A 25,734-nucleotide genomic window follows, 5' to 3' on the forward strand; every position below is an offset into this window, starting at 1 on the left:
GCCCCAGAACCAGCCCCAGAACCAGCACCAGCCCCAGAACCAGCACCAGCCCCAGAACCAGCACCACCACCAGAACCAGCACCAGAACCAGCCCTAGCCCCAGCACCAGAACCAGCCCTAGCCCCAGAACCAGAACCAGCCCCAGCACCAGCACCAGCCCCAGAACCAGAACCAGGTCATTCATAGGGGCAAAGCATGTCCAAATCAACCATTAAAATCGATGCCAGACTCAGACCCCCATCAATAAATGACTGGAGCTCAGACTTCCGCTGTAGAGCAGACCATGTCAGATTTGATTTTCCAAGGGGCTGATTTGGAACCAGAACCCTCTGGATTGTGCAGCAGGGACATTGTGAACATGCACGGTGCACCCAGTTAAGACGACAGCACTATTCATGACGGCGCTCACATCAGACTCCAGGGCTGAACTTAGCGATGGTCTAGAGCAGAGTCTCCTTCCGAGGACTGGTCAGCAAAGCCTTGTGTGGGTCCACGGGTATTTTAGGGTCCCTGCATGCCCCAGGAAAGGCCTTCCCTTTGGCATTAAGTGTCTGAGGAGCGGGGGGCCTTGGCTGTAACCCCACAGGTGCATGGTGACTCAATGCCCGAGAGGTTCTGAACTTTTGGACAGCTGGAATGGAAGTGAGCTCCGTTGAAGCGGCCCGCTGGGACGCGTGGAGGCCTGAATGAGGTTGAGCTGACTGCGTCAAGAACGGGGCATGAAGAATGGACTTATAGTTGGGGCAAAGGTTGTGTCTAAACTCAGGGGCAGTGTTGCAGGCAGGACTGCGGCCTGGAACTGGAGACGGGCTGCAGGGGGTACGCATGCAGACAGGGACCCTGGCTCTGACAGGAGGATGATCCAGAGAATTAGAGCGCTGCACCACGGCACCGCCGCTAGACGAGTCACTCAAACTGAACGTGGATGCAGAGCGAGACATCTGGAGCACATAACAGGAGAGAAACACGGAGCAGGACATCAACAAGGGATAAAACATCATCTGTAGGAGCAAGCAAAGACATCTGCCAGGGGCCATGCTTTTCATCTCTCTCTCAGTTGCTATTCTTCTTTTATCACTGCAACAAGCAGGATTTTGGGTCTCCCAGTTTGGGCCACCTAATATTTACGCATTTACCGCTAGGCTAAATAAAGGTGCAACAGTTCCGTACGGACAGGAAACCATCAGAACTTGGTCCCTTGCTATTTTTGAGGCCTTTGGGCTCGTTGTCATATTTATATGGAGCCTGTCAAGGGATGTTTTTAAAAACTGCTTCTTAGTTGGAGACTTAAGGAAGGCATGTGGACAGAACAAACCGTCTCCGGCTGCCGTGCGACACTGACACATCCAGCGATGGCCAGTGGACGATGGCCAAAACAGCGGTAGCATTCGTCACATGTTCACATATCAACGTCCAGTGGACAAGGACCGTCTCCGGAGACACAACCCAACGGCAGCGAGAGCTCGGCCCCGCAGCCAGCGCAGTAAAGCTGCTCGGATGACTGTTCCCAACGCTCTTGGGTTGCTAATCAGGGCTGTAGCAGCATTCTGATCCCAATACCATACACACATCATTTTCTGAAAGATTTTAAAAGGGACGGTGAATTTGGTGACTTGGATCAAATGAATTGAACTGAAAGCATCAATTACAGGTGAGTGAAAATAAACCATGGCGGCCAATTGGAGCAACGTTTAAGCCAAATTAAAACGGTACCCCTCTTAGCAGAGCAGCTTCAGGCCTGTAAGCTCTGACCCTAAACAGAAACCTCCTCCCCACCAGACTGCAGACCAAGGGATCGACGTTCTCTTCAGATTTGTGTTCACGTTTGTGCGACAGCCTGCAAGCCGCCGTACTTCTGTCCAAATTGTTGCTTTCCTTTGTGTTTTTAAAGCCGACACATCCCACATCTGCTTTAAGCATGCGGCCGCTGGATTGATACTCGCCGCTCCGCTTTGTTAGAATCGTGAGATTTGACCTCTTCTAATTCACGCACAATTACTTAAAACCTGTATGAATAGTTTAAGAAAAATGCTACAATCAATTCTCCGCAAGACCTGAAACGTGAGGGCAAAGATCCTTTCCCTGCGTTTTAACGAGGTCGACCCCAATGGCTGACGCAATGAGGGTTTGATGCAGAGATCAAAGGAGAAAACGATGGACAGAACAGAAAGGAAATGAGAAGATGGAAAGGCAGAGCAAGCACACTTTGTAAACACTTACTAGTCCTGACTATCTGACGCATTTATCAACGAGGGATCGACCGATATTGGTTTTTTATGGACGATACCGATTGTTAGTAGTCAGGGAGGCCGATAAGCGATATTTGGAGCCGATATTCATTTGCAGTAAAAGTGAAAATATTGGCACGCGCACGCACACACACACACACAAGCACACACACAGACACACACACACACGCACACACACACACACACAGACGCAAGCACACACACAGACACACACACACACGCACACACACACACACACATACGCACACACGCAGACAGACACGCACGCACACACACACACACACGCACGCACACGAACGCACACACACACACACACACACACACGGGAACACTCAAACAACGCAATGTAACTACAAGTCAATCCCACTTCTGTGAGATCAACGACACCCCCAATAAAGGAGGGTTCTGTAGGTGGTGACCAGACCACCTCTCACTTCTCCTACGCCCTCTAGTGGTAGCATGGGGCGGAGCCTACAACCCACACAAGTGGTTTCCTTTCAATTTTAGGGATGACAAGAACTTGATAATTTTGGTTTTGTCATTCGGGCCCAACGGTGGCGCCGTTGCCTCACAGCAAGGTCACAGCAAGGTCACAGAATGTTCTGCATGTTCTTCCCTGCGTCGCCACCAAAGACATGCAGATCAGAATTGGTTCCCCTGAATGTGTGGCCCTGCGATGAACTGGCGGCTTGTCCGGGGTGTGCCCCGCCTCTCGCCCGTAGGCTGCTGGGATCGGCTCCAGCACGGTAAAGATGAATGAAGGTGTTGCTATTAATTTAACAGAAACGACGTGTCTGCTCCGCCCTTCGTCCATGCTCATTTGCATACAGAGCAGAGGAGTGGGCAGACACGACGATGCCAGGTGGGCGTCGTTCAGACAGGAAGCTACGACTTACAGCCAAGGTGGAGCTGCTGCCAATGTGGTTTTCACAGCTCAGCATCCGGCCTTTGTCTTCTGGGGTACCGCTGGCCATGAACGCCCTCTGGATCACACGCTTTGGGGTTTTTGTGAAGGAAAAAGCCCTCGTTACCTAGTCCATATGAAAACAGACACAAAGAGAGAGAGCGAGAGAACAAACTTAATAACAGTCCTGAGGAGGCCGGCCTCCGTGAACGTCTCCCTCTCAACTCCCTCAGGTGTCGTGTGCTGGGGTGGCAGCGCCTGGACACTGTGGAGACAGTACTGGAGGGGAGGACCATGTCCAAGCTCAGAGCAGCAACCCCCCCCCCGCACGCCGCCGTCAGAGATTCAGGACCATTACCGCACTGGGAGAGGAGGGGGCCCCGTGTCAGGTAGACAATGTGGATGACGATAACGGCTGCACCTGGTTGTCGTTTATTTTTTGGATTATACGTCGCTCCGGATTGTAGGTCGCACCAGCCAAAAAATGCATAATTAAGAAGAAAAAACCATATATAGGTCGCACTGGAGGATAAGTCGCATTTTTGGGGAAAATTTATTTGATAAAATCCAACACCAAACAACATATAGCACAAAGAACATGCTAACACGTTTACCAAAATATCAGGTTTTACTCCGAATCACGAAATCCAAGGAAATCTTCATCCTCGGTGTCACTTTTGAACAACTCCCCCAACTCGGCAGGTAGACAAGACGCCGCTTCCTCTTCTACGTCGCTTACATCAGACTCGTCGTCAGTTGCAGTTCCAATTATTCCAGCCTTTCTGAATCCCGACAGGATGGTTACGGTTGTCACTGAAGCCCATGCTTTGTCGATCCATTCAATGACTTCCAGGAAAGTTGCATGGCGCATTCTCCCGGTTGCCGTGAAGCTGTGCTCTCCATCCGTCATCCACTGCTCCCACAGGTTACGCAAAACTGACTTAAAGCTCCTATTCACGGAGTATTTTGGTTAAGCCTCCAGGGATGATGGCAGGTATGGAGTTGAAAACTTTTAATTTATTTTTTAACTGTGGTGTGATGTGCGCTCTCATGCTATCCATCACAAGCAGAGCTTTGCGTGCTCTAAAGAAGCCATCCGGTCGCTTATTGTAGCACTTTGTAAGCCACAAGTTCATCATTTCTTGATCAATCCACCCTTTCTCGTTCACGGCGACTTCAACTGAGGAGGATTGGATTTTTGGCATGGTTTTTCGTTTGAAAATGACCATCGGTGGCAGTTTTGATCCGTCTCCACAACATGCCAGCACCACTGTGAAGTGTGATCTCTCATGACCAGTTGTAACGATATTCACACTTTTTTGCCCTTTCTCTGCAACACTTCGGCCCATGGGGATGTCAAAAGTGAGGGGGACCTCGTCCATGTTAATAATATGATCCGGTGTCACGTTGTGATCACTTACATGCTTTTCAATGAACGCGCGGAAACTGTCAACCTTGGCTTGGAAGTCCGCTGGCAGTTTTTGGGACAGTGTCGTCCTTGCTCTGATAGAGAGGCGTTTGCGTTGCATGAAGCGGTAACACAAAGAAGGTCCTCCCGCAAAGCCGTTTATATTCACCGCCCTGGCAACCACCTGGGCATGGAGACGCAACTGCACCGTTGACAAACCTCTCCCAGAAGCACGTTGTTCAAGCACCCATGCGTGAACTCGTTCCTCCAACTGCGGCCACCTAGCTTGTCGCCCGCGATTAGCTTTCTTTGTTTTCTTCATTTCAGTAAGCGTAACCTCCGCTTTTCGCCAGTCCCTTACAAGTTTTTCGCTCACTCCAAACTTTCTTTCTGCTGCTCGATTGCCGTTTTCGGCTCCATATTTCACTATCTGAAGCTTGTAAGCCGCGGAATATGACTTTCTTTTCGGCGCCATTTTCAATCAGCCCTTCTAATTTGTGTTTTTAGATAACAGGTGTGACAGATAACTCTGAACCTCCAGAAACCGCGACAGATTCTGACGGGTCACAGAGTTCCCTGTAACACCTGTTATAGAAATGTGTAGGCTACTGTCTCTGCGCTCACAGATTTTGTAAAAAAAAGCATATATAAGTCGCACCCCCGACCAAACTATGACAAAAACCGCGACTTATAATCCGGAAAATACGGTATATATATATATATATATATTGTACACACACACACACAGAAGAGCATAGCTTCGGGATAAGTAAAGTATCTCGTGTGTCTTTGCCTTTTTAGAGGTCTTCTTGATGGCTCTCGAGGCCTTGCTGAGGGTGCTCTCCATATCCTTGGTGTTAACCTGCAGTGAGTCTGGTTCTGTGCTCTGAATCAGGTCCTCCTGGTGACAAGAAAACAATACAAAACACATCATCAATGCAAACAGAACCCCCCCCCACACACGTCATCAATGCAAACAGAACCCCCCCTCACACACGCATACAAAACACGTCATCAATGCAAACAGAACCCCCCCTCACACACGCATACAAAACACGTCATCAATGCAAACAGAACCCCCCCTCACACACGTCATCAATGCAAACAGAACCCCCCCTCACACACGCATACAAAACACGTCATCAATACAAACAGAACCCCCCCTCACACACGCATAAAGCATAAAGGCTCTGCTCCTCGCCCCCCCTCACCCTGCAGAGCCCAACAAGCAAGGCTCCGTTTCATTGACCCAAAGAAATCAGCATTAGGAATGCACCTGCGTTGTGGCAGCCGCCAGAGGCCAACATCGCCCCCTGCCTGCTGTGGTTAGTACAGCACATAGCGTTTACCACTGGCCTCTATCATCGTTGAGCGTAATCAGCCCTTAACAAGTCTGCACTCCATGAATCCCCTAAACTAAAAAGAATAGTCTGGAAAAAATACAAGGAAACAACTATTCTGGAATAAATGCCTGGCATAACTAACATGGATTATCTGTGCAGCCTGAAATATAGTAAAACACATCAAAATACACACAAGCTGCTCGACCGGCATTACCACAAACACAGGGATGAAGAGAACCAAATGTGGATTAAAGAAAGAGTCAATGGTCCCAACAGATATACTTTTTAATCTTCCATTTGAATCAGGTCTAACATTTGATTCCATAGTTCCTCAAATCAGAACACGATCATGTGACGATACTTCATCACAGCAACCGATCCTGGTCTCATCTCATAATGAATTTCATTTCAAAATACAGAGGTATATATATATATATATATATACAGTACACAATTTGTAGAATTTCCATTGTATTGATTAGAGTCTGACAGGTGTTTTATTTGGAAACATTCACCATTCTTCAGTCACATGATAAAAATAAAGCCGTAAACTAGAAAAGGTTTGTACGAAACAAACGTCTTTGGAGAGCTTCTTTGCAAAAGGGAAATGCCCAATTGAGGAGAAAGATGAGGAGAAAGATGAGGAGCCGGAAACCTCCAGGAGACCTTTCTGCCCCAGAGAGGGACAACGCGTCTCCTGGGGCCTCATTTATCAACCTCATTTATCAACCTCATTTATCAACCGTTTGTACGCAAAAGAGCCAAATGAGCAATGCGGGTCTGCTGCGAACGTCGAGCGGAAGAACCTGAGGGTGAAGGGGGGGGGGGCATCGAGCCTCATTCCGCTCTACCATCAAAAATATTGTACCGTACTATGAAAAACACAACAACCCGTAATATCAGGGTCGACCGAACAAAGGAATGGAGCTTCCTGGACAGAGCAGGGAGAAGCAGCAACTCACCGCGTCAGCCTTGCAGATGGTGTTGGCAACATGGCGGCAGAGCGTCTGCAGCCATGTGCTTTTAACCGTTTCCTCGCCGGCGAGCTGGAAGCTGAACAACAAGTTATCTTGTTCAGTTGGAGGATGAACCACCAAGGCAAACGCATTCACACACTCTGAAAGGAAAAGGGGAACGAGTGAGCAATGGCATACATCGATAGAGAATAAGAGGCACCATCAGAGCTACGACCACCGGTACCGGTCCGTGAGACGTTTGGTACCGGTCCGCTGAGGGAGAATAAATCATTTGACAGGTGTTTTATTTTGAAAACCTGAGTGGACTTTCTCTGAAGTGCTTCAAAGTGGAGAGCTTCTTTGCAAAAGGGAAAAGATCAACTGAAGAGAAAGAAGAGGAGCCGACAACCTCCGAGAATAGAAACGTCTTTCAACAGACCAGGAGTCGTACTTAAAGCAACGGCCGAGTCCGCACCGAGTCCGCGCCGAGTCCGCGCCGAGTCCGCGCCGAGTCCGCGCCGAGTCCGCGCCGAGTCCGCGCAGAGTCCGCGCCGAGTCCGCGCAGAGTCCGCGCAGAGTCCGCGCCGAGTCCGCGCAGAGTCTGCTCTGCGTTCACGAGCCCTCTTCATCAAAGAGAAAACGTGGACACGGACAGAAATGACCGAGACCACAACTTAAAAAACGTGTGCGAGCAGATATTGGTGTAATAATCGTTTAATAGTTATTACAAGTTTTGTGGTGGCATAACTAACAGTCACTTCACAGCAAGAAGGTACCGGGTTCGAGTCTCTCCATCAGTATGGAGTTTATATAGATATATATATATTAGAGCTCTGAGTCTGCATCTCACTAGTACTTATAACAAACTATTCTTTTCGTTATGTATTTTTTTAATGTTTGTTCAAATATTGTGCCACCTTGACAGATGAGCTTGCATGAAGTGTGTTTCACTAACACAAAGAGAGCGAGGGCGAGAGAGCACCGTTTGAACGGGGGGAAAACTTCACACAAAGTTCTCACCTGATTTTGAAGAAAACGGGAGAAGGGAGAAATAAATACAATAATATGATAAGTATGAAATATATACTGCATTTATTTATTTTTACTGCATTCATAGCCAGGCATGTTGGGGGCCACAAAATAAGGCGGGCCGCCTGCTGAGTACCGGTAGGGTTACACCATTTATTCACCCCGGCCTGTCAGTCTGTCATCAACGTTCTCCACCTCACCCTGTCCTTTGATCGTCCTCCCCCATGTGTCTTCTCCTGGGTCGTCCTCTAGTCCTGTCCTTTGCATCGTCCTCCCCAACACCAGCCACTCTCAAGTCCTACCTCACTACGTCCATGTCTCTTCTCCTGGGTCGTCCTCTAGTCCTGTTCCCTGTTTCCATCCTCATCATCCTTCTACCGATATAGTCCCTGTCTCTCCTCTGGACATGTCCAAACCATCAACGTCTGGTCTCTCTGACCTTGTCTCCAAAACGTCTAACCTTCACTGTCCCTCTTATTGTCTCATTTCTAATCCTGTCCAACCTGGACACTCCCAAGGAGAACCTCAGCATCTTCATCTCCTCCTCTTCTAGCTCCGCCTCCTGTCTTTGCCTCAGAGACACTGTCTCTAAGCCGTCCATCATGGCTGTCTTCACCACTGTCTCTAAGCCGTCCATCATGGCTGTCCTCACCACTGTCTCTAAGCCGTCCATCATGTCTGTCCTCGCCACTGTCTCTAAGCCGTCCACCATGGCTGTCCTCACCACTGTCTCTAAGCCGTCCACCATGGCTGTCCTCACCACTGTCTCTAAGCCGTCCATCATGGCTGTCCTCACCACTGTCTTGTAGACCTGTCCCTTCGTCCTATCACAGAGCACACCTGATACTCTCCTCCCCCCGTTCCAGCCTGCCTGCACACGATTCTTCACCTCCTTTCCACATTCTCTCCATCACTCTGCTCTGTTGACCCGAGGTACCTGAAGTCCTCTCCCTTCTTTAAGTCTCGTCCTTGTAGCTTCACTGTCCCCCCTGGGACCTTCTCATGTACACGCTGATATTTAAATGCCATGCTGAGGTGGTATTAAACCATTAGGGCTGATGTTTAGTCTCACCTCAAGGCAGAGGAAGGGCAGAGGAAGGGCAGGATTGGCATCGGGCGTTAAACATTGCCAGAATAAAGCATGTAATCAACTTTGCACAGTACTATGTTTAAAATGTGAAAATGAATCAACCTGTCCAGGGACAGACAGACAAAGACGCTTTCAGTGTGTGAGCATTGTAACCGTTACCCTCCGTTTCCTGCAGGTCCAAAACTCTTCGAATCTGGGAGAGAGGCATCAATGCAATGTGTTTGAGTGGCGGGGGCGGTCTCTGTCCAAGTGGACTCTTAAATGTATTGATCACTTTGTGTCGCTTCCTGGCAATCTGCAACGAAGAAGAGAAAAAGAAAGTCACTTTTCAGACAAGCTGTGTGTGTGTGGCCTGAGGGAGTACACGCGTTCCAGCGTGCTTCTGTAGCTGCTGTCGGCTATTTGGCAACAAATCAATGATGCAACTCATTAATTCCAAATTAATTAGACACCCGGAGAAAGACAAAAGGAGGTCGTTATTTTGCCAGTGTGAATGAAAAGGGTCAGGCAATGATTCGTTATGACAAGGATGGAGGCCACACACACTCACGCTTTCATTCTACATACTTACAAGCTGTTAGAAATCCGTCAATGTGGTAATTACACACATCCACACGCACACGCACACGCACACAAACCCATTCGGAGGAAGTCAGTGACATCCTGATTCAGCACAGCCACACAGATCCCCGTCTCAAAAGGCCGACGCCTTCGGGGCTACAATTATCAACACACAATACGTGAACACATCAGGTACCGGTAAGCAAAGAAACGTCACCCAAGCGGAAGCGAAAACTAAAGCAGACACTGAATTTATTCAGAAGCCATGTTTTCTGCACCGTCTGTCTGGGCAGGGTTACATGGAAGGTACCGGACTTGTGTTTCTAAAATCGATCAGAGGAACAGGACGGAGTTCAGCCTGTTACATGTGCCCAAAAACGGAAAGATTAAAGCAGCTAGTGTTTAAGATCAGAGGAAACCAGGGGTGATGGTGCAAATTCCAGAAGCCCGTTCCGCTCCGTCAGAGCGAGCCACGCTACTCCAGAGTGGGTCGTTGACTGTTTACAAAGCAATACAATAAACTGCTGCGTCACAAGCCACACCTCTTTTGCATGTCAGAATGATATTTAAATGCCAGGCTGAGGTTTGTTCAGGGTAAGCAGAGCAGAGGAGTGGCACAGTGGCACCATGAGGGCTAACGTTGAGTCTCACCTCAAGGCAGTCATTAAAGAGGAAGAGTGTAACGTGTTCCCCGCGATCACAGGGCTGCTCTCCCAGGGCAACGGTCTCTACTCGGTAAACCAGGCTGCGGTGGGAGGACAGCAAGTTGGCCTGGAGAAAAGACGAGCACGAAGGGCAAGACAAGGTCAACGGCAGCAGCAACACACGCAAAGTATTTAAAAAAAACGGAAGCTTCTTTTTTATCCACTTGGATTGTCTTAGATTCTAAACATGTTAAATCTCCCTGTTTGTTTGCATCACTTACAGGACAACCATCCACTTCATAAACAACATCAAAGATCTGCTTCTGGCCTTCAGTCTTCCGTTTGTCTTCATTAATGTGACTGGTGGACGAAGGGACAAGCAAAGACAGATGAGCGATGAAAACAACAGCAGCGTCCAGCCCATCAAAGCCGAATACAACACAGAATAAATCAATAACATCAAAGCCCATCATTTGTCCAATCGGCATGAACTAAACCGCTATGGGTGTGATGTTGGCAATACATTTTAGAAATGCTCCTCTTAGACAGGATGTTTGACTGTATTTGTACTGTAATACATGCTACTGTGTGACTGCACTCGTACTGTAATACGTACTACTGTGTGACTGTACTCGTACTGTAACAGATGCTACTGCCTGACTGTACTTGTACTGTAACAGATGCTACTGCCTGACTGTACTTGTACTGTAATACATGCTACTGCGTGACTGTACTTGTACTGTAATACGTGCTACTGTGTGACTGTACTCGTACTGTAACAGATGCTACTGTGTGACTGTACTCGTACTGTAACACATGCTACTGTGTGACTGTACTCGTACTGTAACACGTGCTACCGTGTGACTGTACTCGTACTGTAACACGTGCTACCGTGTGACTGTACTCGTACTGTAACACGTGCTACCGTGTGACTGTACTCGTACTGTAACACATGCTACCGTGTGACTGTACTCGTACTGTAACACGTGCTACCGTGTGACTGTACTCGTACTGTAATACGTGCTACTGTGTGACTGTACTCGTACTGTAATACATGCTACTGTGTGACTGTACTCGTACTGTAATACGTGCTACTGTGTGACTGTACTCGTACTGTAACACGTGCTACCGTGTGACTGTACTCGTACTGTAACACATGCTACCGTGTGACTGTATTCGTACTGTAATACGTGCTACTGTGTGACTGTACTCGTACTGTAATACGTACTACTGTGTGACTGTACTCGTACTGTAACAGATGCTACTGCCTGACTGTACTTGTACTGTAATACGTGCTACTGCGTGACTGTACTTGTACTGTAACAGATGCAACTGTGTGACTGTACTCGTACTGTAATACGTGCTGTGTGACTGTACTCGTACTGTAACACGTGCTACTGTGTGACTGTACTCGTACTGTAACACGTGCTACTGTGTGACTGTACTCGTACTGTAACACGTGCTACTGTGTGACTGTACTCGTACTGTAACAGATGCTACTGCCTGACTGTACTTGTACTGTAATACGTGCTACTGCGTGACTGTACTTGTACTGTAACAGATGCTACTGTGTGACTGTACTCGTACTGTAATACGTGCTACTGTGTGACTGTACTCGTACTGTAACACGTGCTACTGTGTGACTGTACTCGTACTGTAACACGTGCTACTGTGTGACTGTACTCGTACTGTAATACGTGCTACCGTGTGACTGTACTCGTACTGTAACACGTGCTACCGTGTGACTGTACTCGTACTGTAACACGTGCTACCGTGTGACTGTATTTGTACTGTAATACGTGCTACCGTGTGACTGTACTCGTACTGTAATACGTGCTACTGTGTGACTGTACTCGTACTGTAACAGATGCTACTGCCTGACTGTACTTGTACTGTAACAGATGCTACTGCCTGACTGTACTTGTACTGTAATACATGCTACTGTGTGACTGTACTCGTACTGTAATACGTGCTACTGTGTGACTGTACTCGTACTGTAATACGTGCTACTGTGTGACTGTACTCGTACTGTAATACGTACTACTGTGTGACTGTACTCGTACTGTAACAGATGCTACTGCCTGACTGTACTTGTACTGTAATACGTGCTACTGCGTGACTGTACTTGTACTGTAACAGATGCAACTGTGTGACTGTACTCGTACTGTAATACGTGCTGTGTGACTGTACTCGTACTGTAATACGTGCTACTGTGTGACTGTACTCGTACTGTAACACGTGCTACTGTGTGACTGTACTCGTACTGTAACACGTGCTACTGTGTGACTGTACTCGTACTGTAACACGTGCTACTGTGTGACTGTACTCGTACTGTAACAGATGCTACTGCCTGACTGTACTTGTACTGTAATACGTGCTACTGCGTGACTGTACTTGTACTGTAACAGATGCTACTGTGTGACTGTACTCGTACTGTAATACGTGCTGTGTGACTGTACTCGTACTGTAATACGTGCTACTGTGTGACTGTACTCGTACTGTAACACGTGCTACTGTGTGACTGTACTCGTACTGTAACACGTGCTACTGTGTGACTGTACTCGTACTGTAATACGTGCTACCGTGTGACTGTACTCGTACTGTAACACGTGCTACCGTGTGACTGTACTCGTACTGTAACACGTGCTACCGTGTGACTGTATTTGTACTGTAATACGTGCTACCGTGTGACTGTACTCGTACTGTAATACGTGCTACTGTGTGACTGTACTCGTACTGTAACAGATGCTACTGCCTGACTGTACTTGTACTGTAACAGATGCTACTGCCTGACTGTACTTGTACTGTAATACATGTTACTGTGTGACTGTACTTGTACTGTAATACATGTTACTGTGTGACTGTACTTGTACTGTAATACATGCTACTGTGTGACTGTATTTGTACTGTAATACATGCTACTGTGTGACTGTACTTGTACTGTAATACATGTTACTGTGTGACTGTACTTGTACTGTAACAGATGCTACTGCCTGACTGTACTTGTACTGTAACAGATGCTACTGCCTGACTGTACTTGTACTGTAATACGTGCTACTGCGTGACTGTACTTGTACTGTAATACGTGCTACCGCGTGACTGTACTCGTACTGTAACACGTGCTACCGTGTGACTGTACTCGTACTGTAACACGTGCTACCGTGTGACTGTACTCGTACTGTAACACGTGCTACCGTGTGACTGTACTCGTACTGTAATACGTGCTACCGTGTGACTGTACTCGTACTGTAATACGTGCTACCGTGTGACTGTACTCGTACTGTAATACGTGCTACCGTGTGACTGTACTCGTACTGTAATATGTGCTACTGTGTGACTGTACTCGTACTGTAATACATGCTACTGTGTGACTGTACTCGTACTGTAATACATGATACTGTGTGACTGTACTTGTACTGTAATACATGCTACTGTGTGACTGTACTCGTACTGTAACACATGCTGCTGTGTGACTGTACTTGTACTGTAATACATGCTACTGTGTGACTGTACTTGTACTGTAATACATGCTACTGTGTGACTGTACTTGTACTGTAACACATGCTACTGTGTGACTGTACTCGTACTGTAACACATGCTACTGTGTGACTGTACTCGTACTGTAATACATGCTACTGTGTGACTGTACTCGTACTGTAATACATGCTACTGTGTGACTGTACTCGTACTGTAATACGTGCTACTGTGTGACTGTACTCGTACTGTAATACGTGCTACTGTGTGACTGTACTTGTACTGTAACACGTGCTACTGTGTGACTGTACTTGTACTGTAATACATGCTACTGTTTGACTGTACTTGTACTGTAATACATGCTACTGTGTGACTGTACTTGTACTGTAACACATGCTACTGTGTGACTGTACTTGTACTGTAATACATGCTACTGTGTGACTGTACTTGTACTGTAATACGTGCTACTGTGTGACTGTACTTGCACTGTAATACGTGCTACTGTGTGACTGTACTTGCACTGTAATACGTGCTACTGTGTGACTGTACTTGTACTGTAACACGTGCTACTGTGTGACTGTACTCGTACTGTAATACGTGCTACTGTGTGACTGTACTCGTACTGTAATACATGCTACTGTGTGACTGTACTCGTACTGTAATACATGCTACTGTGTGACTGTACTCGTACTGTAATACATGCTACTGTGTGACTGTACTTGTACTGTAACACATGCTACTGTGTGACTGTACTTGTACTGTAACACGTGTTACTGTGTGACTGTACTTGTACTGTAACGCGTGCTACTGTGTGACTGTACTCGTACTGTAACGCGTGCTACTGTGTGACTGTACTCGTACTGTAACGCGTGCTACTGTGTGACTGTACTCGTACTGTAATACATGCTACTGTGTGACTGTACTCGTACTGTAATACATGCTACTGTGTGACTGTACTTGTACTGTAATACATGCTACTGTGTGACTGTACTTGTACTGTAATACATGCTACCGTGTGACTGTACTTGTACTGTAATACATGCTACCGTGTGACTGTACTCGTACTGTAATACATGCTACTGTGTGACTGTACTCGTACTGTAACACATGCTACTGTGTGACTGTACTTGTACTGTAACACATGCTACTGTGTGACTGTACTTGTACTGTAATACATGCTACTGTGTGACTGTACTTGTACTGTAATACATGCTACTGTGTGACTGTACTCGTACTGTAACACGTGCTACTGTGTGACTGTACTCGTACTGTAACACGTGCTACCGTGTGACTGTACTCGTACTGTAACACGTGCTACCGTGTGACTGTATTTGTACTGTAATACGTGCTACTGTGTGACTGTACTCGTACTGTAATACGTACTACTGTGTGACTGTACTCGTACTGTAACAGATGCTACTGCCTGACTGTACTTGTACTGTAATACGTGCTACTGCGTGACTGTACTTGTACTGTAACAGATGCTACTGTGTGACTGTACTCGTACTGTAATACGTGCTGTGTGACTGTACTCGTACTGTAATACGTGCTACTGTGTGAATGTACTCGTACTGTAACACGTGCTACTGTGTGACTGTACTCGTACTGTAACACGTGCTACTGTGTGACTGTACTCGTACTGTAATACGTGCTACTGTGTGACTGTACTCGTACTGTAACACGTGCTACCGTGTGACTGTATTTGTACTGTAATACGTGCTACCGTGTGACTGTATTTGTACTGTAATACGTGCTACCGTGTGACTGTACTCGTACTGTAATACGTACTACTGTGTGACTGTACTCGTACTGTAACAGATGCTACTGCCTGACTGTACTTGTACTGTAATACATGCTACTGTGTGACTGTACTTGTACTGTAATACATGTTACTGTGTGACTGTATTTGTACTGTAATACATGCTACTGTGTGACTGTATTTGTACTGTAATACATGCTACTGTGTGACTGTACTTGTACTGTAATACATGTTACTGTGTGACTGTACTTGTACTGTAACAGATGCTACTGCCTGACTGTACTTGTACTGTAACAGATGCTACTGCCTGACTGTACTTGTACTGTAATACGTGCTACTGCCTGACTGTACTTGTACTGTAATACGTGCTACCGCGTGACTGTACTCGTACTGTAACACGTGCTACCGCGTGACTGTACTCGTACTGTAACACGTGCTACCGTGTGACTGTACTCGTACTGTAACACGTGCTACCGTGTGACTGTACTCGTACTGTAACACGTGCTACCGTGTGACTGTACTCGTACTGTAATACGTGCTACCGTGTGACTGTACTCGTACTGTAATACGTGCTACCGTGTGACTGTACTCGTACTGTAATACGTGCTACTGTGTGACTGTACTCGTACTGTAATACATGCTACTGTGTGACTGTACTCGTACTGTAATACATGCTACTGTGTGACTGTACTCGTACTGTAATACATGATACTGTGTGACTGTACTTGTACTGTAATACATGCTACTGTGTGACTGTACTCGTACTGTAACACATGCTGCTGTGTGACTGTACTGGTACTGTAATACATGCTACTGTGTGACTGTACTTGTACTGTAATACATGCTACTGTGTGACTGTACTTGTACTGTAATACATGCTACTGTGTGACTGTACTTGTACTGTAACACATGCTACTGTGTGACTGTACTCGTACTGTAATACGTGCTACTGTGTGACTGTACTCGTACTGTAATACGTGCTACTGTGTGACTGTACTCGTACTGTAACACATGCTACTGTGTGACTGTACTTGTACTGTAATACATGCTACTGTTTGACTGTACTTGTACTGTAATACATGCTACTGTGTGACTGTACTTGTACTGTAACACATGCTACTGTGTGACTGTACTTGTACTGTAACACATGCTACTGTGTGACTGTACTCGTACTGTAATACGTGCTGTGTGACTGTACTCGTACTGTAATACGTGCTACTGTGTGACTGTACTCGTACTGTAACACGTGCTACTGTGTGACTGTACTCGTACTGTAACACGTGCTACTGTGTGACTGTACTCGTACTGTAACACGTGCTACTGCGTGACTGTACTCGTACTGTAACACGTGCTACCGTGTGACTGTACTCGTACTGTAACACGTGCTACCGTGTGACTGTATTTGTACTGTAATACGTGCTACTGTGTGACTGTACTGTAACAGATGCTACTGTGTGACTGTACTCGTACTGTAATACGTGCTGTGTGACTGTACTCGTACTGTAATACGTGCTACTGTGTGAATGTACTCGTACTGTAACACGTGCTACTGTGTGACTGTACTCGTACTGTAACACGTGCTACTGTGTGACTGTACTCGTACTGTAATACGTGCTACTGTGTGACTGTACTCGTACTGTAACACGTGCTACCGTGTGACTGTATTTGTACTGTAATACGTGCTACCGTGTGACTGTATTTGTACTGTAATACGTGCTACCGTGTGACTGTACTCGTACTGTAATACGTACTACTGTGTGACTGTACTCGTACTGTAACAGATGCTACTGCCTGACTGTACTTGTACTGTAATACATGCTACTGTGTGACTGTACTTGTACTGTAATACATGTTACTGTGTGACTGTATTTGTACTGTAATACATGCTACTGTGTGACTGTATTTGTACTGTAATACATGCTACTGTGTGACTGTACTTGTACTGTAATACATGTTACTGTGTGACTGTACTTGTACTGTAACAGATGCTACTGCCTGACTGTACTTGTACTGTAACAGATGCTACTGCCTGACTGTACTTGTACTGTAATACGTGCTACTGCCTGACTGTACTTGTACTGTAATACGTGCTACCGCGTGACTGTACTCGTACTGTAACACGTGCTACCGCGTGACTGTACTCGTACTGTAACACGTGCTACCGTGTGACTGTACTCGTACTGTAACACGTGCTACCGTGTGACTGTACTCGTACTGTAACACGTGCTACCGTGTGACTGTACTCGTACTGTAATACGTGCTACCGTGTGACTGTACTCGTACTGTAATACGTGCTACCGTGTGACTGTACTCGTACTGTAATACGTGCTACTGTGTGACTGTACTCGTACTGTAATACATGCTACTGTGTGACTGTACTCGTACTGTAATACATGCTACTGTGTGACTGTACTCGTACTGTAATACATGATACTGTGTGACTGTACTTGTACTGTAATACATGCTACTGTGTGACTGTACTCGTACTGTAACACATGCTGCTGTGTGACTGTACTGGTACTGTAATACATGCTACTGTGTGACTGTACTTGTACTGTAATACATGCTACTGTGTGACTGTACTTGTACTGTAATACATGCTACTGTGTGACTGTACTTGTACTGTAACACATGCTACTGTGTGACTGTACTCGTACTGTAATACGTGCTACTGTGTGACTGTACTCGTACTGTAATACGTGCTACTGTGTGACTGTACTCGTACTGTAACACATGCTACTGTGTGACTGTACTTGTACTGTAATACATGCTACTGTTTGACTGTACTTGTACTGTAATACATGCTACTGTGTGACTGTACTTGTACTGTAACACATGCTACTGTGTGACTGTACTTGTACTGTAACACATGCTACTGTGTGACTGTACTCGTACTGTAATACGTGCTGTGTGACTGTACTCGTACTGTAATACGTGCTACTGTGTGACTGTACTCGTACTGTAACACGTGCTACTGTGTGACTGTACTCGTACTGTAACACGTGCTACTGTGTGACTGTACTCGTACTGTAACACGTGCTACTGCGTGACTGTACTCGTACTGTAACACGTGCTACCGTGTGACTGTACTCGTACTGTAACACGTGCTACCGTGTGACTGTATTTGTACTGTAATACGTGCTACTGTGTGACTGTACTGTAACAGATGCTACTGTGTGACTGTACTCGTACTGTAATACGTGCTGTGTGACTGTACTCGTACTGTAATACGTGCTACTGTGTGAATGTACTCGTACTGTAACACGTGCTACTGTGTGACTGTACTCGTACTGTAACACGTGCTACTGTGTGACTGTACTCGTACTGTAATACGTGCTACTGTGTGACTGTACTCGTACTGTAACACGTGCTACCGTGTGACTGTATTTGTACTGTAATACGTGCTACCGTGTGACTGTATTTGTACTGTAATACGTGCTACCGTGTGACTGTACTCGTACTGTAATACGTACTACTGTGTGACTGTACTCGTACTGTAACAGATGCTACTGCCTGACTGTACTTGTACTGTAATACATGCTACTGTGTGACTGTACTTGTACTGTAATACATGTTACTGTGTGACTGTATTTGTACTGTAATACATGCTACTGTGTGACTGTATTTGTACTGTAATACATGCTACTGTGTGACTGTACTTGTACTGTAATACATGTTACTGTGTGACTGTACTTGTACTGTAACAGATGCTACTGCCTGACTGTACTTGTACTGTAACAGATGCTACTGCCTGACTGTACTTGTACTGTAATACGTGCTACTGCCTGACTGTACTTGTACTGTAATACGTGCTACCGCGTGACTGTACTCGTACTGTAACACGTGCTACCGCGTGACTGTACTCGTACTGTAACACGTGCTACCGTGTGACTGTACTCGTACTGTAACACGTGCTACCGTGTGACTGTACTCGTACTGTAATACGTGCTACCGTGTGACTGTACTCGTACTGTAATACGTGCTACCGTGTGACTGTACTCGTACTGTAATACGTGCTACCGTGTGACTGTACTCGTACTGTAATACGTGCTACTGTGTGACTGTACTCGTACTGTAATACATGCTACTGTGTGACTGTACTCGTACTGTAATACATGCTACTGTGTGACTGTACTCGTACTGTAATACATGATACTGTGTGACTGTACTTGTACTGTAATACATGCTACTGTGTGACTGTACTCGTACTGTAACACATGCTGCTGTGTGACTGTACTGGTACTGTAATACATGCTACTGTGTGACTGTACTTGTACTGTAATACATGCTACTGTGTGACTGTACTTGTACTGTAACACATGCTACTGTGTGACTGTACTCGTACTGTAATACGTGCTACTGTGTGACTGTACTCGTACTGTAATACGTGCTACTGTGTGACTGTACTCGTACTGTAACACATGCTACTGTGTGACTGTACTTGTACTGTAATACATGCTACTGTTTGACTGTACTTGTACTGTAATACATGCTACTGTGTGACTGTACTTGTACTGTAACACATGCTACTGTGTGACTGTACTCGTACTGTAATACATGCTACTGTGTGACTGTACTCGTACTGTAATACGTGCTACTGTGTGACTGTACTCGCACTGTAATACGTGCTACTGTGTGACTGTACTTGCACTGTAATACGTGCTACTGTGTGACTGTACTTGTACTGTAACACGTGCTACTGTGTGACTGTACTCGTACTGTAATACATGCTACTGTGTGACTGTACTCGTACTGTAATACATGCTACTGTGTGACTGTACTCGTACTGTAATACATGCTACTGTGTGACTGTACTCGTACTGTAATACATGCTACTGTGTGACTGTACTTGTACTGTAACACATGCTACTGTGTGACTGTACTTGTACTGTAACACATGTTACTGTGTGACTGTACTTGTACTGTAACGCGTGCTACTGTGTGACTGTACTCGTACTGTAACGCGTGCTACTGTGTGACTGTACTCGTACTGTAACACATGCTACTGTGTGACTGTACTCGTACTGTAATACATGCTACTGTGTGACTGTACTCGTACTGTAATACATGCTACTGTGTGACTGTACTTGTACTGTAATACTTGCTACTGTGTGACTGTACTTGTACTGTAACACATGCTACTGTGTGACTGTACTCGTACTGTAATACATGCTACTGTGTGACTGTACTTGTACTGTAATACTTGCTACTGTGTGACTGTACTTGTACTGTAATACATGCTACTGTGTGACTGTACTCGTACTGTAATACATGCTACTGTGTGACTGTACTCGTACTGTAATACATGCTACTGTGTGACTGTACTCGTACTGTAATACATGCTACTGTGTGACTTGCTTCTTTCTTTTGGACCGTTGGCTGAACACAATTAAACACTAATTCATCGTAGACATAATCTATAGAGTTCATTATCCTCATTTACTAGCCGATCACCGATCTGTCAAAGTCGTAACCTGCCGATTCCAACTTTGTCCGACGCTGATTGTAATAATTGACAGCTTCAATGTTCCGATCTTATTTCACTGAACACACTGCAGACCTGTTTTGAGCCTCTCACCAAAAATAAAGCACCATTTGGATCTGATAAATAAAAACATAGAAAATAACCATCTGCAGGACAAACTAACGAAACTCAGGACACCAGTAAGTTTTAGCTTTTCTCTCGTGTAGTTCAAAAAGAAATGCCCAGAAATATCCAGAAATATTCTACAACAAATAGTGCAGCATGTTTACCAATAAGTGAACGGGCAATAGCCAGAAGAGGTGATCGTTCTCACAGACTCATTAGTGGCCAGACAGGCGGCGTCTTTTCTTATACATGTCCAGCCAGGCTCAAGAGGCGCTTGCTTTCACTACAGCAGGGGGCGGAGCAATAGGCACGGGCGGGTAGGAGGGGACGTCAGTGACCTCACGGCAGAGCAGAACGGGATAGCGGCTGTTTCCTAGTGCAACCATCCCTCATCGCCAAAAAGTCCCAAAACGCCAGTGAAGTCTTCATCATTGCATGTTCCACACTCCGACAGCGTTCATGAAAACGATCCAAGCACTGCTAGTTGCATGCAACTTTATAAAAAAGTCCCACCTCCAGCTGAAGGGAAATAAATAAAATAAAAAATGATCTAAGAAAAATCCCAAAACATAATTTAGGCGCCGTAACTGTTGAACATATTTTCCTTTTATCTCTGAATCGCTGTTATCAGCTACCATTTTACGTTCTGTGGCATGAACTGCATTAAGGGTCACTTTTAATGCAGTTCATGCAGTTGCTTTGTTTCGACGTGAAAAATACACTGAAATATCGAACACCACACGTTCGAGTAGAATTCTGGTATACGGTAAGGCGAGGATAAAAGTCCCATTAAATCACTATTTATTTACATCAATCCTGCTTCAACTGTGGTCAATTATTACAAATCAAGCCACCATAACATGATTCGTCAATGCTGGCTGTGCAATGACCTCAATGAACGGTGACAGTTCCCACGGCAACTCACGTCATGACCTCTTTTAGAGACTCAATTGCTTCCTCCAGTGTCACCTTGTCCGGGTTGTCATCGGATGTATGCTTCTTTATGTCTGCAATGGTGGAAGCAGAAAGGAAGGGAGATTAAAAGAAGAACGTTAAGAAGAACGGAGAGGGGGGCGGGCCCTTGAACAAACGGTGTGTGTGTGTGCGTGTGTGTGTGCGTTACCATTCAGAAGCAGAGCTACGCTGGGCAGCCTCTGCACAGGTCTGATGAGCAGCTCCACCAGAGTCTGCCTGCCACACTCCGGCTTGCATTGGTTGATCTGCAGAATGAACACGTCAGTGTGAAAGAGCTCGTTTGTGTCAACAGAAGCACCAAACTACGAAACAAAGGCAGGAAGTATCAATTCAACAGACCATCACTTCAAATGATATCGTCACGACGACTGCTGCCGTTCGGCAAACAAACAACAGACGTGTACGAGCCGCACCTTGAGGAACGCGTGGAAACGGGGCTTTTGCTTCTCACACCGAACGATCGCGTCCTTGCTCATTTCAAAAAAGTTGACAAAAGGAGGGTAGGCCTTCACCAGCTCTTTGGACTGCAGAGACAAGAGGAGATGCCAAAGCATGAGGAAGAGGAGGCAAAGGGGGCGGTCCCTTTAGCACAGATGACATGTTCCTGATGAAAACGTTGAACGTTGCTGAAGCTGGATGTCGGAACCATTTCCTTATCGACACGCTGGCAGGAAATGCTTCCTCCGAGTCGCCGCTACTCGACTTTGTTTCAGCCTCGTCTCGTGGAAGTTTTAATCGACTGAACCTGAAACATTGTTTGTATACCATCATCTACTCCTCTTTTGGTGTATTTAAACTCACCAATTCAAAGCATAGCAACACGTGTTTTTAACCAGTTAGTGACCGTCCAGTGCCAGAATAAGCACCACAGTCCGACCCACGTAGATGTGCGTGGTCTCTAAATGAACTCAGAGCCCAAGCTGCTAGCTAGCACGCAGCAGCAGCAGCAGTTGCCCGTACTCGTTGGCCATCAAAATAAGCAAAGGGCTCGTCTGCACGCGTGTCATTTATTCGTACTCACATATTTGAGAATGACGTTTCCTACACTTCTGTTCTCTGACCAGTCTGTCAGGAGCTCCCGAAGATCATTCTGATGAACAATAAAACAGCATCGTCACGAGCATCTGACCCGTCAAAGCCCAACCGCTGAGAAACACACTACCTTAATCCTGGTGTGAACCTCGTAGATGTCTGGGATGCTGCCAAATATGGTCTTCATCTCTTCCTGGGCCAGTATGGGACCCCCCACCTGTCCTTCTCTTTCCAGTGGAAGCTTGAAAAGCTTCAAATGACGACAACCGACATGAAAAAAGTGGAGGGAAAACCATCGAAAGCATCAACGATCCATATTCAGGAGACGTACCAGCCTCAGAAGTAATACAGTATGGAGTGATTGATTATTACAAATGTGAACGCTAGCATGCTGCTAGTGCAGCCTCTCAGGCTACTCGACACCAGCAAGTTCACCTAACGAATATAAAGAGCAGCCAGAGTTCATCTTTGTGTCAATTCGAGTTCTACTGATCACATGCGCTGTGGACTCTGCCAGTTCTGGTTCTGTCTTTTATGGACCGTTTGCGAGCACCCCCTTAATGAACGTCACGCTTCCACGTGGTTGTATAACCATAAACAACAGAGGGAGAGAAGCACAAAATGAAAGTATGTAATGTCACAATGGAAGAAGCAAAAGAAAGATGGCTGAGAAAACAAGACTTTGAAGGGAGAGTAGAAATCAGTCCATCTGGACAAACCGAGAAGACAGGCCAAGTGAGGACACAAAAACACGGACACGTAACGACTGCAGCATAGCATGAAACTGTTGTCAAGGGCAACCAGCTGGCCAACCTGTGGGAGTGTTAAAATCGTGCACACACACACACACACACACACACAGACAGAGCTACCTGTAGCACGGTGCCTAGAATGTCCACATAGTTGCTCTCCGTCTGGTAGAGCTCCTTGGAGACCTGCCACCGGGCCGACTGCTTGGACAGAGCTGGGGCTGAACTCTTGGAGGGCTTCGTGCTCTCTGGAGGAGCAAGGAGGAACGTTGTTAACACGCCACTGAGGCGTGTGCGTGGGTGGAAACTAAACACCGAATACAAGTGCTTAACGCAAAGCAATAGCCTGTGGTAGTGGTAGTACTAGAACTGCCTGCACCGGAGTGACGGCCACATGCAAATTATCTTCAAAAAGTATTAGATTCAAATTATATTCAGCCTTGATTTGTTTTGACAGCAGCAATTATATCAATATTGATATACAGTATAGTTTTACTGCACAACTTGTTCTGTGGAGTCATGAGAGCAGAGTCATCAAATAGAGACCTGCAGGCCAAACCTGGACTCCGTCCAAACTATGAAGCCTCACATCAAAGCACAACAAAGACAATTCCATTTATTAATCCTGTGCGGCCAAAGCCTGTTTTCACTTAACATACAATTTACACACAGTGGAAGGGAGACAGGGGGACCCCGGGCAGTTTGTACGGCCACGATGGGCCAGGCTCTCAGCCGTACACTCAGGTCAAAATGCTATAATAATTATATATATATATACACACAGCCACAGCTCTGAGCTGCGTTTCAGGGATCACCCTCAGCTTCAGCGTGTTTTGGGGCAATCTCTACTCCCTTTGGAAAACCGACGGCCTTCGTGACTGAGGTCACATCACACCTAAATGACCTCAACTCAAAACCACGAGGCCCGAGTACTGAGTACTGAGTACTGAGTACTGAGTACTGAGCACTGAGTACTGAGCACTGAGCACTGAGTACTGAGTACTGAGTACTGAGCACTGAGTACTGAGTACTGAGTACTGAGCACTGAGTACTGAGTACTGAGTACTGAGTGGGGCCCTTCCGGAGGATTTATCGTTGCATTTCCCAGCAGAAACACATCTTTCCATTAAGAATCCCCGTCTGCCGTTACAAAGGACACTTGGATAGCAGGATAAAAAGATCAAAGGCTTGGAGACACTGGATCTCTTCAGCTTCATTTGTGCTGTCGACTACATCCTTGAACGTAGATTTGTTGATCCGCCACAGCGATCTTATTCTCCGGGCTTGATTTCCAAAGAGCACACTCCCATCTACCTTCCTGGCACGTGTACTAGAGCTTCTTTCAAGTATCATTAAAACACCGCTGTGTTCTACCGAGTGGCCGCGTGGTCCTACTCTCGGACCGAATCCTGACCTGCAGAGGTTCTGGGCTGCTGAAGTGAACTTGTGCTCCTCCTTTCCCTGGTCTTCCTCCTCGCTGGCCTGTTCCTGGTCAGAGTATGATCTCCTGAGCCCCTTCCTGCTCTACCCTCTGTAATGTCGTTACAAACGTTACAACTGCCTGACAACCATCGACCTTCTGCGTGAGCATGTGTTCTGTTGTTACCGGCCAGGGCCTTGCACGTCTCAGGGGTGTTGGAGATGTCCAGCAGCGAGGACATTGACAGGTTGTGCTCTGCCGAGGGTCTTTTGCGTGGCGGTGGGAAGGGGGAGATCTCCGTCTCCTTGGTCAGCTGGGCCAACGTGTCCTTCAGACGCCGACGCTTACGGTTACTGGTGGGGGTGGTGAGGGAGACGAGGGACAACGTCTTCTTCATCGCTGGGCTGTCATTCTGAAGAACAACGGGACAGACGGGGATAGAAGCAGAGAAGGCATTTATTCATACTGTATTGTACTTGTACATTGTACTTGACTCGGTTTTGCACTGTGCAGAGCCCGTTTGCATCACCGTGTGGAAAGACAATAAAGTG

At 46.3% G+C, this 25,734-nt stretch overlaps 1 protein-coding gene across 1 annotated transcript in view; it reads right to left on the reverse strand.

Moving 5' to 3' along the window:
• Positions 1-440: 440 nt before the first annotated feature.
• ect2 (epithelial cell transforming 2) overlaps positions 441-25,734 on the reverse strand; it is a 40,360-nt gene continuing 15,066 nt past the window's right edge. Inside the window, exons 11-24 of the mRNA XM_068743391.1 lie at positions 25,370-25,595; positions 23,887-24,011; positions 23,145-23,264; positions 23,004-23,072; positions 22,396-22,506; positions 22,131-22,227; positions 21,933-22,014; positions 10,466-10,544; positions 10,192-10,311; positions 9,139-9,274; positions 6,867-7,021; positions 5,355-5,462; positions 3,146-3,280; positions 441-941 (exon numbers count right to left, since the gene is read on the reverse strand). Of these exons, the coding sequence (XP_068599492.1) occupies positions 441-941; positions 3,146-3,280; positions 5,355-5,462; positions 6,867-7,021; positions 9,139-9,274; positions 10,192-10,311; positions 10,466-10,544; positions 21,933-22,014; positions 22,131-22,227; positions 22,396-22,506; positions 23,004-23,072; positions 23,145-23,264; positions 23,887-24,011; positions 25,370-25,595 (2,064 nt within the window). The remainder of the gene's footprint in view (positions 942-3,145; positions 3,281-5,354; positions 5,463-6,866; positions 7,022-9,138; positions 9,275-10,191; positions 10,312-10,465; positions 10,545-21,932; positions 22,015-22,130; positions 22,228-22,395; positions 22,507-23,003; positions 23,073-23,144; positions 23,265-23,886; positions 24,012-25,369; positions 25,596-25,734) is intronic.

The sequence above is a fragment of the Brachionichthys hirsutus genome, chromosome 9 (assembly GCF_040956055.1).
Source record: "Brachionichthys hirsutus isolate HB-005 chromosome 9, CSIRO-AGI_Bhir_v1, whole genome shotgun sequence".
NCBI lineage: Eukaryota > Metazoa > Chordata > Actinopteri > Lophiiformes > Brachionichthyidae > Brachionichthys > Brachionichthys hirsutus.